General features: G+C 45.4%; 1 protein-coding gene across 3 annotated transcripts in view; it reads right to left on the bottom strand.

The window, feature by feature from the left end:
• Positions 1-20,489, bottom strand: part of LOC135819830 (sushi, von Willebrand factor type A, EGF and pentraxin domain-containing protein 1-like) — a 109,399-nt gene that overhangs the window by 75,533 nt on the left and 13,377 nt on the right. For all 3 annotated transcript variants that reach the window (XM_065333111.1, XM_065333110.1, XM_065333112.1), the window contains exons 11-13: positions 17,478-17,654; positions 15,563-15,736; positions 14,255-14,428 (exon numbers count right to left, since the gene is read on the bottom strand). In XM_065333111.1, the coding sequence (XP_065189183.1) occupies positions 14,255-14,428; positions 15,563-15,736; positions 17,478-17,654 (525 nt within the window). The remainder of the gene's footprint in view (positions 1-14,254; positions 14,429-15,562; positions 15,737-17,477; positions 17,655-20,489) is intronic.

A 20,489-nucleotide genomic window follows, 5' to 3' on the forward strand; every position in this document is an offset into this window, starting at 1 on the left:
TTGCCAAACTTGCTGCAAGTAACACTGCTATCACACATTCTCCGTGTAAATATAGAGATAACACTGTGGTAAATCGACTGCTTGTATTGTTACAATAGTTCTGACGATATTAGTTATTTGATTGTATTCTTACTTTGTAGCTGCGTCCAGGCTCGTTGGAATTCTCATCACGGACTCCATTCTAGTTTCGAAGAGATATATATTCTTGTGCAATTGTTCTCAAACAAATTCCTCGTCTTGTGCATTTGTTCTCAAACAAATTCTTTTTCGTAATATTTGCAGTACGTAGTCTCGCGCTCTTTGATTTGTTTGACTCGCGCGTGACTTTCCTTTCTTTTCTTTTGTCATGTATGACGTATCGGTATGACGTGAGTGTGTACGCACTCTGTTTATGACCACGTGACTGCATGCTCACGTGGAACTACAGTCAGTAGGCTAGTGCATTTTAGCGACTGCAGCGATCCGATCTTCTTGCTGCAGCGCTGTTTCTTCTTCTTCTTCACTTGTGTCTTTTCTTTGGTCGCTGCACTAGTTTGTGATTACCATGATTACGCGTCAATGGACGACAGGGTAACCATTTGGTGCATGTCCTTTTTCCTGATGGATCTTGGATCTCGTGGAAAAAGAACAGTTTTCTTTTCTCCCAACTTTACTACTATTTCAATATTTCAACTCTCTTGATTCCTTGTTGATAGTTGTGGCTCAGTGCATGTGCGAGTGTGCTGGAGTGCTAGTGGAAGAGATAGAGAGCATAGTGGTGGAGTAACATCCGGCTGTTCCCTGTCCGCAGGCAACGGGAGCAAAGGCCATTGGTTTGCGCATACTCGCGCCGCTGAGCAACAGGCATTCTGTGGAGCTTGTTCTCATCATCGGCAGTGGACAGCGTGAAGCACTGTGCTGATGCACCCTCGGGCTCCCAGGCCATGGGTTTCTGGTCGGACCCAGAACGTACACCATGGGCTTCCTGATACGCTGTACCCAGTTCCGTGATCTCTTCCAACGTTTTCTCGCCGATCTTGTTTTCCAGCAAGTACGCACGGAGGTCAAGCCAGCATCCCTGGAGCACAAATTGGCGGACGATTGCCATGAACATCTCACTGTTCCCACTGCTCTGCTTCTGGCCCTGCGGCCCTCCAGATAGCGATGCCCACTCTTGCACCAGTTGCACTACATGGGTTACGTACCGGAAAAAACGTGTCCTCCGTCTGCTGATGCAGAGACAAGAGGTCGGACCACGTCTTCTCGGCAGTCTTGCCAAAACTACGTGTCACTTGAACTTTAGCGCTTTCATAAGTTGTGACATGATCCAGCACCGGTTCAAGCCTTGTCCCCATCGCAGCCGAACGGAGGGCCAACAACCATGTCAATATTTTGTAGCCATTTTGCTGAACAACAGCCTCAAATGTTATCAAATAACGCCGGATGTCCGGTTTGTCGGTGTATTTCGGCACGTCCAACTTGTGGGGGCCTCTGCGCGTCGTTACTGCCACTACCACTCGCGGCCTGGAGTTTTTCTATTTCTTTCCTACTGTCCAGCTCCTTCTCAGCGATTCTCTCTGCACGCTCTTGTGCTCTCTGGTCCCTATCGGTTGCTTCGGTGAGCTTGCGCTCCACGAAAGAGACCAGTGCCTCGCCAGAATACCCGTTATCCTTGCCAAGCTTTAGGTAACTCGTCTCCAAGTTCATCCATCCAAAAGCCTCAGCGCTTCCACTATCACCAGGCGATTTCCCTTCAGCTTCGGACTCGGCCATGCTAAGCCAGCATGCTACGATGCACGATTCAAATCTTACTGGGTGGTCGCCAAATATTGGTGTCGGGGTCCCAACGCATCCCAACACTCAACAGTATACTATCAGTTATAGTTACATTACATTATATTACTGAAACGGAAAGCCATCTTTGTCTCCAACCAAAGCAACAACTCGCGGAGCAACCAAAGAACAACTAAACTGAAAAGAAGAACCACATGGTTCAAAACCAACACACAAACCCGGCCCGTATCGCGTATGGCAGCGACATGTGCATGAAAGCAAGTACGAGTACAGAATGCAGAAAAGTAGCTTGCATGAAAAGTGCGTAGCGTTCACACCTGTATGCTACCCCGCACTACAACTCGCGTACTATACAAGGGACTAGTACTGTGCAGTAGGCGCGCATTCAAATAAGCTGTAGACATGCACTGCATAAATCTGCAAGTCCTCGTACAAACTGTGCAGTGTGCAAACAAATATCAATGTGCAAGTCAGCGGCACCCATGCTGGCCCTACCTGCAATGTTTACAATAGGCATTACTTCACTCATCATTAACGGATTTTCATCATCTTAGGCTCTCTGGAAAGCTGAGGATCTCCCCTGTCGATCCATGATGCTCAGTGCTCTCTAGGCGCGGGAGCCTACAAATACTTTGAAAGCTGCTCCAATGCGCTTTTGTAGTGCTATTTTACACTCAGCAACAATTTCTTTCGATTTGTAGCTCATACTCAATGTTCAGCGACGATTCAAAAACCAGCACAACAAGGCTGTTTTAGCGATCAGTTTGGTGTATGTCACGCATTGCCTGTGCACTGGGGACTTTCCCCGTAACCAAGCACCTCGTCAACTTTAGCATGAAGTACGTCACAGTCGCACTCTTGAAATTTCAACTGCACTCGTTTCCCGGTCTTCGAGGTTTAGCTCTTCAGTATGTTACTTTGCACTACATCGAATGATACTTTGTTGTTGTTGTTGTTGTTGTTGTTTTTGGCTTTATTTAAAGTGGAGTTCCAAAACAGGCCTAAGCCTAATGACAATGGTCCCACTGATAATAAGAGAAAAGAAAAATATATAATAATAAGCGGACAAACAGAACCAAGAAGAGGATACAGCTGTAGTTAGATAACCAATATGAGCACGGCAGCAGGGGAAAAAAGTCACAAGCACGGCAACCGGGAAGAAAGGAGTGAGTGAGTGAGAGAGAGAGAGAGGGAGAGAGAGAGAGGTAGTGAAGCAGATGAGTTCATCCTAGTTGACGGTACTGCCTAACAGAAAGGCCAGGCTTAGCGATTTGAAAGTGGAGCGCTTTCTTTCGAGGCGTGCTGTGTCTGGGAGCTGGTTCCACAGGATAGCTCCAGCATGGCTAATGCGCTTAGCTGAGGATGCAGTGGGGGAGACAAGAATGATGAGTAACTTGCTGCTCCCTCCTCGTGTTCGGAGAGAGGGACTACGGGTGAAAAAGCTTGCAAACAGAGTACTTGAAGATTTGTTCAGGCAGCGCCAAATGAATACGAGAATGTGCATGCGGGTGTATATGCTGAGGGTATGGGCATTCACGCTCTCAAGTAAGGGAGCCGTGTGAGTGCGAGGGGCTGCCCTGCATACCGATCGAGCCGCATGTTTGAACAAACTATTTAGGCGCTTATCCTGATAAGACGATAAGAAAGGGGCATAGGCAGCAGATGCATAGTCAAATTCTGATAGTATAAAGGACCTGAAAAACTGAGCACGGCAAGAAAAAGGCAAACATGCTGCACTTCGATTTAGTAGCCCAATCTTAGCGGCAACGCGGCGTGCAACATGGCTTGTCATGGTGTTCCAGCTCATGTCTGAGTCGAAATGTAGGCCAAGATACTTGGCCGTTTTCACAACAGGCAGCGTCTGCCCATTACAAATGACATGCAGCTCAAGTGCTTGAGATGGGGATGGGTGAATAGGCAATATATGTGTCTTTCTTTCATTAAGAATTAAACCACGGCCCTTCAGCCAGGTGGCCAGGTGCTGAACAGCAGCTGAAAGGTGTGCAGAAACAGCTTCCGCAGACTCCCTGCTACATCGTATAGCGATGTCATCAGCAAATTGGATTGCTCCCACATTAAACGGCGATAGTTCTTCTGCTATGCCGCGGGCATAGACAATAAATAGCAGTGGGCCCAGTACCGAACCCTGGGGGACACCTGAGTAACTGGTGTACGGGAGACTTCTAGTCTGGCCAACCTGAACGTACTTTTCTCTATCAGAGAGGTAATCCACCAGCCAACAGAGTGCCGTGTCGCAGATGCCAAGTTCGAACAGATCTTGCACAAGAGTTTGATGTTTCACTTTATCGAATGCCTTTGACATATCAACAAAGGCTACACCTGTGTTGAGTTTGTTCATGCGGGCCTCACAGATACCTTCCACAGCTAGCACTAGTGCGTCGGATGTAGAGTGGTGGGATCTGTAGCCGAATTGAGTTGGCGGGAATAAATTGCTCTGGACTAGATATCGTGTGAGTTGCTCGTGGACTATCCTTTCCAACACATTGGATGCAATCGATAACAAGGACACTGGTCGATGATTCTTTGGCATGCTCGGATCTCCGCCTTTGAAGAGTGGCGATATCCTAGCACTTTTCATCTGGGCAGGAAATATGCCCTCTCTCAGGAACTTGTTAAAGATCAAAGTCAGGGATGGCGCCAGTACGTCTGCATGTGCGCGGAGAAGGGCTGCAGAAATGTCATCATCACCGCTGGACTTGGCCGGATTTAAACGTTCGAGGAGCTTCCTCACTCTGGCAATAGACACTGGCGCAAAGGCTGTCAGATCAGTGCTTGAGGCGGGCCCGTAGGGAAATCTGGCGGCTGGCGTCCTCTACTATCTCTGCAAAGGTGTTTCGGATGGCATCAACAGAACATTGAGGTGGCTGAGATTGTCGATGTTTACCACTCAATTCTTTGATCGTGTGCCATGTCTGTTTGGTATTGCCAGACGCAGCTCGAAACTTGGATTGGTAGTAGGTCTCTTTCTGTTGCCTATTATAGCTGGTAGCTTCCCGCCTGGCAGCCTTGAAAGCTGAGTGGGAATGTTCTGTTCCATCACTAAGACACCTCCTATGGAGCCGGTTGCGCTTGGTCAAGAGGTGTAATAACTGGCGGTTCATCCATGGTACTGATTTTTTCTTGCGTCGAGAGCTTGGTGCAAGAGGAGCATGTCTGTCTAACACTTGTAGAAAGCGGCTGGCCCACTCAGTCCACATGACAGTTGGGCTTCCGTCAATTTCACAAAAATCCTGTTGGACCAAATCTGCCTTGAACTGGTCGTGATTTATGTTTCGGTAGTGTCGCCGTAGCCCAGAAGTTACAGTACTTCTTACTGGGCTGAGTTGAAATTCACTGAGAACTGTTGCATGGTCACCGCGATGGGGATAACAGTAGCCATATTTAGAGGGTCGAATGTATTGTAAAATTGATCCAGTGTGGTTGGTGCAGAGTTTGCTGAGAACCGAGTCGGCTGGTGAACTCCGGGATATATGTTGGACTCAGTAGAGCTTCCAGCCCCTATATGATGTCCAACCCCTATATAGAGTCCATTGGTCCAAAATCCACTGTACAGAGTCCAAACTTGGAATCAACTGGGAGCTCAAAGTTTCGATGGACATCACACCCTGTATAGAGTCCAGCCAATTTGCTTCACCCCTATATAGAGTCCATTGGTCCAAAATCAACTGTACGGAGCCCAAACTTTGAAATCAACTATAAAGAGTCTTTATGTGGACAACACCTCTGTATAAAGTCCAGCCAATTAGACATCCCCTATCGAGTTCGAAAATAGACATAGGATCTGCTGTAAGCAGTGAATATTAACCAGAAAACGGCCTCTCCCTTTAATCCTTTACATCATTCACTTCTCAAGATAAAAAATATGTATTGAGGCGCCACTGCAGCCACTTCATTACATGAAAAACCCGCTACAAACACCATCCTCAAATCAAGTGGTCTCTTCGCAGACGCTGCAAATTACAATAATCTCAATTATGTAGTGTTGACAAATTATTGTGCACGCACACACACATGCACACACCCACACAACGCCAAGAAAATACCTCGAAAAAACCAAGAATCGAAAGAGAATAATGGAGAGCCCAGGATTAATTATTTTTTTTTCAAATTATTGTGCGCCCGCGCGCGCGCGCGCGCACACACACACACACACACACACACTTGTACTTGTACTTACTTGTACTTGCTCGCTGCCAAAACTGGTCACGTGGGTCTCCCCGGGAGAGGGGAGAGAGACTCAAAAGGAATCTTGGAAAGATGACTCAATTGGCCATTGAACCACCCAACGGCCGACACCCCCTGAAATCCCCAAACTAGGGTGGACTTGAAATGATCCCACTTATGGGCTCACCACACCTCAGTAAGTGGGTGAGGACAAGGTGCAGAAAAAGGATTGACACACACACACACACACACACACACACACACACACACACACACACACACACACACACACACACACACACAAACTTATACAACGCCAAGAAAACACCAAGAAAAGAGTAGAGACACAATACACACGCAACTCCAACAGCCATGCAAACGTCCACCCATTTACATGTAAAGTCAAGAGGGATAACAAATAATTATACGAAACGAATGCGTACGGGGATGGGTACACGCACGTTTACATACACGTAGTAGTGTAAGAGAGTAACATAGTGCAGTGGTAAGCATAATACTAGCACATGCTGAGAGTGCAATAGCAAGCTTCACTCATGGCCATGCAAATGTTCAGCAGCACTCAGTTCCGCAAGCTTCTGAAGATCAGCACACCTGCAACAAATAGATAGAACAAGGATACGCTTATTACCGTAATGATGCATGGGAGCACAAAATTACCAAGTTCTCAATGAATGTGATGCTCAATGAAAATCAATCCACTCAAAGACCTGTGAACAGGTGATGGTGGGGACAATAATCTATTAGTAATATGAGGAATAAGATCGTTTGTGCACGCTCAAGACGCACAGACACACCAACATACATGTAGTGTACACAGTGTTTCACTTCACTGCAACTAAATTGAAATGAGATGATTTGAACAATCTGTACAGCGTTGCTGTCAGTCAGTCTTCCCCAAGATGGAAATGCAATGATTTGTTGTCACGAGGCAGTTTCACTGACACAATGTCATGTTCGTGACATCAAAACGGTTACTTCAGGGAATACAAGTATTAGCTTGAGAAGCTTTTTCTTGTCATTGGCATACAAGCAATCCTCCTAGTCCTACTACTACTAGTACACTGGCACTGTGTTTGTGGATCCCATTGTATTTGACATCATACTACAGGAAGAGTGTCGTGGAGTTCACATAATTATCACAGGGATAAAAATACATTTCTCATGAAATAAAATAATAATTGATGATAGCTAGACGATCATATACGATTGATGCAAAGTCCTTGCAGTCCTTGAGGACTATTACGAAGTGGTTGATTACTTTTAGGGCATTCATTCAAGCAACATCAAACAAACGCGATACGCTCCTTGAAAATGGAAAAAATATTCAAGCATAACGACAGAACAGCAGACCAATCGAAACGAGTAAAAGCTTCCTTACCTCAGTCATCGTCCTGCCATGTAGTTGGACAGCCTTTTGACATGGTGGTACAGGTAGCTCTTGTCCAGTCAAACAGGGGTATCCTTGTGGCGTCGAACGAAAGAGAGTGTCAGTGTATCTGACTCGTCAGATTGAAACTGTCCTGAACCTTTCTCTTTCTCCGCTTTCTGCTTTCATCCCTCGCTCTGATGAAACCGTTCAAACGTCTTACTGGCAGCAATGGCCAGCCAAACAGGGGATCCTTGTGGCGTCGAACGAAAGAGAGCGTCAGTGTACCTGACTCGTCAGATTTGAACTGTGCTGAATTTTTCTCGTTCTGCAATTTCTGCTTTCATCCCGCGCACTGATGAAACGTCTTCAGAGAACCACAAGACGCTTTCCAGATTTGATTTTGAATGTCTCCTTATCCTCCTTGGTTAGCTCGAGACAGATTACTGTCAGCAACTGCACAGCAGAATTGGCAGCCATGGCTGAAGTGAGGAAAGGAATGCGCTGCCACGAGGCAAGCAAAACTGAAAATGTGTTCTCTTTCGGGCACAACACACAGGACGGCGTGACTGGATAAACTGGACTCCTGGACCGTGAACAGGGGACTTGTAGAAAAAGTGTACTCCTTATAGGGGATTAGCAGGATGAAGCTGATCAAAACTGAGTGGACTCCTGTACTCTGTATAGTGGATTTTGGACCAATGAACTCTATATAGGGTGCTGGACATCATATAGTGCATGGACTCTATACTGAGTCCTACATATAAACTGTAGCTGGCCACGAGGTCAGATAGATAATGAAGCTGTGGATCTGGAGGTGCTGTTGAATTGGTGTTTATGTTGATGTCGCCACAAATAATCACGTTCTTCCCGGGCATTATAGCTGAATGGAGATGGTCGTCCAGGCAGTCCCAGTATCGAACTGGCTCAGATGGAGGTCGATAAATGGTTCCTATCAAACCACATCAAATGTTGCAGAGACCTATCCAGAATCGGCAATATGCTGGCCCTGGCCTGGAGATCTGCAACTGCAATCGGTTTCTACTTTGCAATACTAACGGATTAGTCCCTTTGTCGATTGATGGATCAATCGGAACCAACGCATTCGTCACTCCGATTAGTAACTTCGGCTCTGTGTTTTGTTTTGAACTGTATACGTATGTTTAACTCATTGTATTTCTTTGTATTCTGTATCTCGTTATCGTTATCTTTTCCTCTAGCCCTCTCGCTTAGGATGAGCTTTCTTTTTTATGGCAGCTTAAGCGAAGGCTATATACCTGCTTTATGCAGGTTGATGCCAACGCGAACAAGCAAAATAATAATAATAATATCAAACAAGTTCCAGATTGGCAATGGATTTCTCCCCAGCAGCTCTTAATTGCCGATTCTGTGAGGTCCATTCTTGGCTTGACCAGGAGGGATGCCTTGGAGTACAGGCAGACTCCTCCACCGGCCTGATCTTTTCTGTCTGAGCTCAGTATGTTGAAGCCATCCAAAGCTATCTCTCCATCAGACACGGTGTCGTCTAGCCAGGTCTCGTTTACACAGATGATGTCAGGACTGTGAAGGTCGGCAAGCCATGCCAGCTCTCCAACTTTGTTCCTCAGGCTCCTAATGTTCAGCAGTAAAATTCGAATTGTTGGAGTTTGCGTTTGCATATTCAGTTCATGAGCAGCAGGGTCGTTGCCTAATCTTCTTCCAGTCATTGCACAGATATATTATCCACATCCTGACTTAGAGATGCAAATGCGTTGCCAACAGTGACACTAAACTTCGCAGCTTGCGTCTCGGGCGGCGAATCACGCTGATAGCCCCGTGATTTCTGGCCTGGAGTCCGGGCCAGTACTCCACAGGTGTCATCTAGGATATCGCAATCCACGCCGTATCCGCTCTTACTGTCGTTCGTGCGGCTGCTGCTGCTGTTGGTACTCGTGTTGCTGTTCTGCGCTGTTTGTTGATCTCCACTGGCATCAGACTGGGTGTACTTATCGAATTTCCACTCTCTTGTGTACACAGGCCTTGGCCAGAAGCGCTTGTTGCTGAGAAACGATTCGTCCGCTGCACTGGCAACAATACGCGCAGTGGAGGATTTTTCTTTTTGAAATATTTTTACGTCAAACACTTGGACATTGTGGTCAGCCTCAGCTTCTCTTGCTGCGATGAACTCCTTCAGCTGGTCTGCAGTAATTGCATGCATCAGATTTCCGACAAACAGGACTCTCTTCTTCGCTGTGGGTTTGGTGGAGGTGATGAGTCGCCATGTGGCGTCCGAATCCTCACTCATCTCTTCAAATTTCAGCAAGCGATCCACACGTGGCGGGATCAACTCCGAGCTGGGTCCGGGTGTACCATGTGTACGGGAGTTGGACGGCTTGTTGTTTGAGCTTTCAACGTCGGATCTGACACTGCTAGTCAGGTCCATCTCGGGATCAATGGGTCGTGAACTCTCTACGGGTACGGCGGACTGTGAACGACTTTCTGTGCCTGTACTACGTTTCTTTCGATTTCGGCGCTGTCTCTGGCTGGTTGTTTCTTGCTCTCTCTCTCTAGGTCTGCAATGGCGGAGGAGTTTGATTTACAAGACTTAGTTGGAAAGCTGCGGCGAATAGTTTTTCAGAGAGCCGTTATATGTTGAATTTGAAGGAGGGAGGCCGAAGTTATAGCTGTTTGTACAGTGCCTATATGCTCCGTGTGCATGACGAGTTACGTCCTCCTTGGCCATTCAGGGGTGGTTGTTTCATGACGAGGTATCTCGTCCTTGGAGGGTTTAAACGCTTTTTTGGTTCCAGTCAACCGGCTGTAAACTGGTTCCCGGAAGAATAGCATCCTAAGTATGAACAGGCACTGCATTTTCACGCATTCACGCATTTATGCCATCTATCAACAAGTATCACAAACATTCCAGCAACACATTGTTGCTTCTAAATTTCAAATGGACCCATACAACGATTCTTTTTGCACCGCACTTGCTTTTGACGGTCTGCAACAATGAAGATAATGAAGATAATGGGTGACTTTGCCCATCACTCGCAGGTAAACAACATGGACTAAACACGATGCTGCTCAGTGAAATCTAGTCGCGACACTCTAGTCTGCGCCTTGCATTATTTCAAAGCCCAGGATTCGCAGGTCGAGGGCTACTCAACGCCCGACACATACTTGAGCGATACGATTGTATATCACTGAGCAACACTGTACATCTGGATTTAACCCATTGAACGCTGATGACGTCTATAGATGTCATTGAAAATGCCCCCCATGCGCGGATGACGTCTATAGACGTCATGGGATATTATAGCGATTTCTGGCACTCCCTGGTTTGTAAAAGCACTGTTAGTCAGTTGGATCATTAGACACCCTTAGCAAAAAACGTTATGTTGTAACGGTATTATCGTAAGGGGGAAACTACCGTGATTTGGGTTCGACCTTTAGCAAGATGCACGCTATTTTTAGTACGCTATTGCCACGAGAATAGCTTTGATTTCGCGCGGTACAACCATTTTGTCACCATATACGCGATACAAGGTGAAATGCGTACGGACTATGCAATATTTGGCCAAAACACGTACCGTTGGTCACAACGATAAATCAGCCCCCATAACGTTTATACGTTGCAGCTTCAACGCTATTTGGGTGATCAAGGTACGAGTACCGTAAAAAATAGCGTTACCGTTGTTTGCTAAGGGTGTCTATTATCCTGCCTCTTGTACGATAGGTTTTTGGTACGAATCCCGCTTGGAACCACTACAAGTCTTTGTCGTGCAACGACTTGCTACGTCATAATTCTCACAGTCACCCACACGCTTTTGTGCAGCCCATGCTGCACTTTCCGCAATGTTTTTGGAAGCACTGGCTTTAGTGTACGTTAGCATATTGCCGTACCGTATGGAACAACGGACCTCACTCTTGCATACGGTTGCCGCCAACCAGCTTGCTTTTCTCTTCCAGAGTCTCTCTGCTTGCTTGGCCCTTGCCGAAGCACCATTTTATGGCTCCTTGCCTCTATACATATTCTTGTTCATAAGTAGTCTGCTGGATCATTCTAACTGTAACGTGTAAAGTAATCATTGCCGCTAACTGTCGAAATGTCCGTTGTGAGTAGGAAGTGGCCCGATTTGCGCGCCCCCTTAGCAGGCGCAGACCTAAATTTACTAAATTGGTGACCCCGACGTGATGACGCTCTTTCTATTTCCTGGGTTTTTCTCTGTCATTCTCTGCGCTCCGCTTGTTCTCTGGTGGGGGAGTACTGTAGCGACCTCGTTGCATGACGTCAGCTCCCTTACCAAATATACGCATGCGCATGAAACATTTCTTCCTCTTTGTTCTAAATAAAACAACAACAATTAGACAAAGTTGCCCTCTCCCCGGAGTTGTAATTTATTAGGCCCCAGGGTGGTATGTCCCGGGATTCATCTGTCTCTCCCGTGAACAGATGCGACCTCTGCCATCTTGGGGGCTTAAAACTTTTTTTCTTCTCTTTTCAGCGATGTTTCAGCTGCAATTTCACGCATTTGGCCTATTTCACGCAATTTGAGCAAACTTCCGTCCCCTGTTGCGATGCGCTATTCTTTTTGGGGACTGTATCGATTCTGTCACCCTGTGGTTGATAGTCTTGGCAATCATTTCCATAATATTTGAGAACCTCAGTTGCCAGAACCCTGGAGTTTTAGAACTTGCTATTGGCCCTGTTTTTAGCATTTATATGCATAGCATAGGCAAGGCCCAGTAGCGCTGAATGGGTTAACCAGAGCATGTCGAGGTAAATTGAATAGTAAAACTAGCGGGTCTGTTTTATCAGTCTAATACACATTCACAAACATACACACATACTGATGGTGAGAGTGAATTAAGGCGCAGACATTTCCCCTTTTCTAATCTTTCGCAATGAAGAGAAATTGGTTATGGGCATTAATACGTGCACACACAAGCAGATACAATGTGTGACCACCTGTGTGAAATATGATTATTTTTGGAGGCTTTGTCACCATTCTGAAGAAGTGGTTGGTACGACTTCGGTGATACTTTTGTCACCATTGCTATCCTACAGTCCATTTCAAAACTATAGACGCGCAGTATTTTGAAATATTTCAAATTTGGCTGGAACTTTTTGAGAAAAGTTTTCGAAATATTGCTTAGGTCCGCTCCACAATTACTCTCATTATAGTTTCTAAACGATTGGATAACAGACGCCCAATTTGGAAAAAAATATGCACAAAGTGATCACAGATTTTATGTGGTATAGATGCTGGCATAACGGTTTTCGCCTAGGTACGCGTCTATAGTTTTGAAATGGACTGTAATGTCATCACATTTCCTAGTGGACACGGAAAGCCATGCAAAGTAAAAATTAACCGATTTCCGTATATGAGCTGCAATCAGCGAAAACGACCCTTAGAGGTTTCGTAATTGTTTTCAAGAAAAAGGTCGATTTGTGACGTTCAACGATTTTTTGATCGCGCTGCAAACAGCGCGACGAGTTCTTCTTGATCTCCTTGTTTGAATTTATTTGAAGTTAGTTGAAGTGGTGTCGAGTGGCGACTCGAGTGTTCCTTGATCTTGTTGCGATGGCTGCGGATGCCAGAGCTGTTCGCAGAGCACACGCGGCAGTCATTGTGTACAGCTAGCTCGAGCCTGATGGGGAGTGGATGCTGAAGTAGCCGCTGAAGTTCGGAGTGAGGATGAGACGTTCTTTGGTTCCGACATCCATGTCGACAGCTAGGCGGAATCGCAGCCGTCATCTCCTGCTGCGTTGCGGCTCAAGGTGGTCGATGACTCGTCAGAGTCGGAAGATGAGGAGTCATCACCTGACTGCGCAGGAAGAAATGGAAGACATTGCGGAACGACTCCACGCAGGATGCAGCTGCAAATAAGTCGATCATGTCTCCGCACTCTTCCGCTATTCTTTGTCATTCTAGCTGCTTACTGCACTATTTCAAAGGTATTCAAGCTGCCTACCCACCTTAGAATGCTGAATATTTATTGTAAACATACATCGTATACATACATTGCACCAATTTGGAGTACATATTTGTATTATTGGTGTATACACCCGTTTTGAATCGGAATATTGAACTTTTTCTTGCCTGAGGTACTTCAGTAGATGTGTTTCAACAAATTTCTAACCAAAAAGGAATTTTGAAAAATTTGACTGTTTTCGCTGGTTGAGGCCCATATTATGTAAATTTTTAGTATATGTACCTTGATTCTTGAAGCTGATCTAAGGGGCCGGTCACATTGAGGAGACAACCCTCAGATTATAAACCGGGAATAGTAATTTTCTACTTTTCATCACGGCCACACTGGATACGCACAATGAACAAAATCTGACCCACACTAGCTATTTTTTTGCCACTATTCGCTTCTGGCAGTCGGTCAGCCCCGCTCCTGGGCCAGAGCTGCATCAGGCCAGATCTAGAGTATTACTCCACTTCACAGCGCAATAAAAAACAAGGGAAATCTAAGAAATCCAGTGGAAGCCAAGAATGATTATAATCTTTGGCGGAAAAGCAAGGCCTTGAGCTGATTTTCATCGAGTGGATTAAATCTCTCAAATGTCCCTCTCAGGGGTAAATATTCATGGTAACTACGGGTTTTTTCAAATTTTTTTAGTGTGCGCATTGATATCCCTAAACGGATATCAATGGAACCGTGAAAAAAGAGTGGGCTATTTTCTTGTACCCTGCCTCCAAAACGCTTCCCAAAACTTCGTCGGAAGCATGTCAGGTTGTGTCTTTCATCGATTTCGGGCAGTTTCCCAATCTATGACAAAGAAATCTGTCCCTCAGGTTTTAGCATACCAAATTAACTTAAGGCCCCAGCACATGGAGCATCATACCCAGTGTCATGCGGGAATATTTATTAATCCTGATGTGATTGAAAGGTGAGAGTAGAATGTCCACAAGCACTTACTGGAACAGTTTGGAAGTGGGGCAGACCAAGATCCATTCAACAGACAGACCAGTTGTGAATCCCCCGAGAGGGTATATCCATCACTGCAGGAGAATGTACGTTGGGCCTGGAAATCCACTGTGCCTGGAGATACTAGTGCATTGGGTGGTGTAGCCAGCACTGGGCAGGTGATTTCTGCAAGTGAATACACAGAATATACTGTAATGCTGAGTGAAATCCAACTACGTAACTCCAGTATGTGCGGAGCCAGAGACCTGCGAACACTGGGCTGCAGAATGATGCAAGACCCAAACTTGAGTGATACGGCTGGATTTCACTGAGGACCACTGAACATTGACAGAACCACCATACCAATGCACCTAATCATGTGACCTCTCCAGACATTCTGATTTGGTTACGCCACTCCATTTATCATTCGAAACCAAACACTCATTACTACATACATTACAGAACCGCATCATCCCAGTACAAAGTTTAATTCACCTTCCAAGTGGCGCAACTGGACATAACTTGGGGAATTACGGGAACCAACGGGATGGTCTGAAGGTAACCGATATGGACATGAGGAATAGGAACGGAATTATTGTACTACATGGTTTCGGCTTCATTGGAAGATAATGAATTAAAAATTGAAATTATGTTCGAAAGTCATTCTGTCACGGACCATGCTTGATGATTCCCACCGTGAAAAAAATGCTTAAGTGCCTTATGGCTAGCGTCAAAATCGAACGTGATCTACCTCAAAGTTGGCTAAAATTACGTGAAACATTTGTGTGACTCGGGTGGAGAGCCAAGGATTCATTTATAAGGAGAAAAGAGAACCAAAGATCTACAAGAATCAAAGAGCTACAATTTACTTTAGAACATGCACTACCACTCCTAGTTACTTTACAATCAGCTCATGCGATAACATGGCACGACACTGTTATCGCATGACCTGATTGAATAGGAGAGCCCCAAGAAGGAGGTGCCTTTTAGATGAAGAGGAAGTTTTTGGCTATGTCAAGGGCCCAAAGGTTTGTTTGGGCGCAAGTGCAGGAACAAACCTATTGATATGGTGAATTCTGTTTTTGGATGCTTTCGAGAATTCCTGGTGAACTTAAAATTCCGCTTTGGTCTTTTAAATGATCTTCAACTTGCATTTCTTGGGCTTGGCATCATGCGAGCTGTTCAGGGAAAAGTTAACTTGGGCTGCATCTTATTGTGACTGATACATAATGGTCTTCTATCCGTCTCTAATGCCAGTGTAAATAACCGGAGCACAAAGAAAAGCGTTACATTATGTATTGGAAAGTGTTTATTACTTACTTGTACACGTTGGACTGATTGCAGACCAGGTCTGATTGGTGAGACACCTAACACTTGACACACCCGTCAACTCATATCCAACATTGCAGCCAAAACTTGTCTTTGAACCAAAAGCCGTGCCGTCCATGTAGACATATCCATTGATAGGGGCCAATAGTGTCGGGCATGTGTTTTCTGTGGACATAAGAGCATGGAAACATAATTATCTAGAGAGATAACAAGAAATTTCACATCTGAGCGAAAAGCTTTATCGGCAATTTAGGTGCTCCATGCATACACCATCGCATTGCATTATGCAGTCAGAATTACATTTTACAAATGTCATTATACCTGTACAAATTGGACTTCCTGTTGACCATGTACCGTCAGCCTGACAGACAGTGTACCTACTTCCACTGAGTGCTTTGCCTGGGTCACAAAAAAATCTTCGCATTGTCAAATATGTGGTCCCTCCCATCTCTACACCACCATTTGTTACTGGAGGGATTGTTGCCGAACACAGAATTCCTGTTGAAGAAGGAAAAATATTGGGAAAGCAATCATGGAAGTTCCTCACTTGATCGCCCATGCACATGAAATTCGAAATCCGTAGCAACACCAATTCACAAATAGTGAACATTTGTCCGGATATAGTGGCAATTTGGCTTCATACTTTCAGCCTGACCAAAAAGGAAAACTCAAAACTAAACCAAAAACGACCACTCGCGAATGCAAATATTCCCTGTTTTTTATGTACAGATGTGGGTAAAAATCCGGCACCGTTTGCTGAACTTTGCTCCCTGGAAGTTATGATAGATAAGGGAGGGTGCAGGATTACCAAAATCTGAGAACGTTTTGGTTTCTGAAAGGTTTTCCTGTTTTGTGAAGTCCTGAATTGAGTGGGCAGCCTGGTCGTAAAATCCCTGAAAATCGAGTTTATAAATTCATGTCGAGTGCTACATCAGTTGAGAGAGCACGAACAGGTGCTAAATCTCTGAAAATTTTGTTTTGATCTGACCAGGCATTCAAGAGTTATGCCGAAAATGTGCCCTTGCAAGGAAAGATTGTTTTGTTGCACGCTGTCATTTTTTGGCATCACTGTGTTTGAATGTGAACAGACCGTGCGCAACGAATTTTGCTCCAAGTCCATAAATCGCGTTTTTAAGGCCATGTATTGGGTTGCACGGCGCAGGCCCGCCACCACGCAGCAGGATTTTTGCCAGCACCCTCGTGACGTTGGAGATATGTGGCTTAATTATTGTATTTGACGTTGATTTAGTGACTTTCGCAAGTTTGAGTCGTGTCAAGAAGTCAGGTAGGATTCAGCACTAGGCAGTAGTGGAACGTGAGTGGTAGTCTTTGCTGAATTTTGAGGGTATCCTGGATTTGGTTTGCAGCGCTGTGGAAATGGCTTGCTGTGGAGGTCCCAGCATTAGATGTTGTATCAAAGGTACGGCCTCGTAGCACGCCTTAAACAAAAAAAATCAAAAATTGACTTGGGTCTGTGGGAGTCTGTGAGAGAACGCCCACTTTTGCGGTTGTGACCGATTCCAGGGCCACGTTGAGGGGCCCTATCCCACCACCCATGGCTGCTTCTAGACTTTTTTTAGGTTTGGATCCCGCGCATGGACAAAAGGGGCAAGAAAATGTGAACAAATTGTAAATGCATATTTTTGCCTCCGTGGTGGCTCGCACACCGTGGCACTATGCCGGAATTTTGGGTTTTTCCGGCCTGGAAAGCCTGTCAGTGAGACACAAGATCTTTTAAATCATGTCCAGAGGGCCAGCATAGTGGCAGAAGTGTGTGGTGCAAATTTCACTCAAATCCATTGAGAGACACCAAAGTTACGGTCAATTGAATGCCATATGAAATTTACGACCAGGCTGCTACCATAAAGAGGGACATTGCTATAATAACACTGGCATTTCCACTTACTTGAACACGTGGGCTGAGTGCCGGACCATTTTCCATTGGACAAACAAACCGTATCTGTACTACCAGTCAGCGTATATCCGGTCATGCAGGAGTACTGACGAGATGATAAATAGGTGTTTGCAGAACTGGAAACAGTGCCGCTTGCTGGAGGTGGTGTAGTCATAGGACATGTAATCTCTGTAGTCAAAAGACAAGGACATGTGTTTTTTATAGCAGTGAATTGCACACATTAGATACAGGTGATTTAATGCAGTGAAACACGTATATGACATACCCGTTGAGGCTGTCATTAAACTACGTTCACCGACTCTCTTCTACGTCTAGGTCTACGGTGAAAATTCCAAACTGGCAGTTGTCTCATCATTCAGCCACAATTTTTGACCCGTTCATGTGGTCACGTTTTTGGAGAAATTGAGAGCATGCCCGAGAAACCCAGAAAAGCTGGGCTGGGCCATCTCTTCGATTTCGCTCAAGTTTTGCAAGTACGTTTCGTTTGGGGTCTACAACAACCATGCAAAAGGGCTCGCTGCATAACTTACGGACACCTTGGAACTGGGGACCACCTCGAAATGGGCCCAAAATACGACTGAATTTTGGTTCCAAAAACTAGCGCTGGTACAGCGTACACAATGGAGCTGAGAACAAACTATCACCATGCCAACATTACCTCACCTGAGTAGTCTTGACATTACCATCACATAAAGCAATGGCTATCATCTCTAAATATCACTAATTTGTATCGCTGAAAAAAGCAAATTTCAAGGGCCATGGCGGGAACCACTAACGACGTCTATTGTCCTGAAACTTGCACTGCAGGACGTTGGACTATCTCCACTACCACCACCCAGGACATGCCTCGTAAAAAGGGTTCTACATTTTCTGATCTTCATTGTCGATCCCCTCCATCAAATCCCTTGATCTGCAATGTCAAGCGGTGGTCGGCGCACCGCGAGTTTCCAGACGCAAAAATATCATGCTTTGATCGCACAAATCGAGATTTGCTCAATATTTTTTAGAACTTCTGCAGAGCTTCGCTGCTGCTGAAATTCGAGTCCTTCAGGGAAGGAAATGCTTTTTGTTTGGAGTAACAAGGTTTATCATTTCAAACTTCTTGTCAGACTCGGTAGAGGTGACTACGCTGCAGTGTTTGGCGTGCTGGCGTCTGAACAAGGGCATGGTGTTGGAGCTTGAGGAGGCGCTTTCCGTCGTCAGGTAGGAAATTGGCAATGTGGTGAAGTGAAAATATTCAAATTTGTTCATCCGAAAAGTTGTATGCCCTCTGTCCGGGCTACATCTACGTTTCCTGTTTCATCTGCTACCGTTTTCACCGCTCCAATGGATCATCATTCCCACCCAAAGATCCTTGCGTGGATGTAGACAGAGTACTTTGTACCGCAGTGTGGCGAGAGCTGAAGTTATTTTACTGACCCAGACACTCGGATAGAGGGCATTCAATTTTATCATCTGTGTTTAACCCTTTCACCACTGTCGACGTATATATACGTCATGATGTGTGCACTGACGACGTTTATATACGTCCTCAGTGTACGTCGCGTTTGTACTGATGCTCAACATCAGTGGGGCCTGGAACTGTTCCTCAGTGGGCTGAAGGACCTGATCGACGTGTATGCAGCATATGTGGCCAGCCTGCACAGCAGAACAGCCGCGAGCATAGAGTTTGAAGTGCGTATTTTGCCATATCGTTCAAATAAATTGTTTTGATCAAAGTTCGTTTTCGTCATCTTGCCCTGCTGTTTCTCGGCAAGGTAAGTAGCTCAACTACTCTGTGTCGTTGGAAGGAGTCCTGTGAAGCAGTGTGAGGCGGGTAATGACTCTGCGGATGATTCTGGAGACAGCGAAATTGTGTCGGAGTCGTTTTCTGGCTACCGACCCCCCCTCCATATTGGCCTATATTCACTGGCCACGGGAAGGTGAAATAAAAAATAAATAAATGTGTGCCGTTACCCATAACCGGGCATAAAAAACAGGGAATATTTGCATTCGTGAGTAGCTGTAAATTTTTGAGCTTTTTGGTCAGGAAAATAAACTGAGAATTTAAACATAGGAGGTTCCATGCTGTTTTATCCCAACACAAAGTGGTACCAAAAATCGGCTCTCCGTATATGACCAAGTGTGATGTACGAGAAGCCATAAGAAGAACATAAACCGCGCTATAGTCGTGCAATATGATATTTGAAACTCGGATGTTGAGCTATAAAAATAAATGTGGAAAGGAAAAGGACATATGATATTATTAATATTTACTTGGGCCCAGTGCGTGATCTCATGTAATATGCCTTTTCTTATTACAGCTAATGTCTGCATGACTTTGCCATCAATCAACAATGGCGGAGCAACAGCCAGCAGCATGACAAAGTAGGGTGAACAACACGTCCACTGGCACACCGGGTATGAGTTGGCTGGAATGGAGAGAGTCTTTACAATTGTAGCACTCGCGCATTACGCCACTTCAGATTCACCTGGTTGGATTGTCTGAATCTCCCCTTTCTTTATATCGGAATGGTTTTCGCTCCCCACACTGGATCTACCGCTTTTCCGCCAACTTAACTAGACCTTACTGATGAGGGATGAATTCTCCAAAACGCATGTACTGAGCAAGGAGATGCACTTTCTTGCAAGTTTCCGGAAATAAAAGCTTGTTGCACGTATTGCATGCTCTCGATGCTAGTCATGAGTCAGTCAAGTCTCAAGGCAAGTCCATGGAAAAGCTTGAACTCCGGTGTGGAGAGTAAAGTGTGTTACCATTGCCGAAGTCGTTACCACTATTTCCTTTCTTTATAATTAAAATTATGTAATTACATTGGATCCGATCTTCCTACACAGTCCATACTATCGGGAATACATGAACCAAGAATTTCCAATTTCTATCTCAAGCTGGGATTGGTCCATCCATGGAGGAACTGTTGATAGCATCATTCTTTTGGAGAAGTACTGGAATGCGTCCTGAGAGCGCCCAGCCGTCTCTTTCTTTCGTGCTCGTGTTGTGCGAAG

Source organism: Sycon ciliatum, chromosome 6, assembly GCF_964019385.1.
Source record: "Sycon ciliatum chromosome 6, ocSycCili1.1, whole genome shotgun sequence".
Lineage (NCBI taxonomy): Eukaryota > Metazoa > Porifera > Calcarea > Leucosolenida > Sycettidae > Sycon > Sycon ciliatum.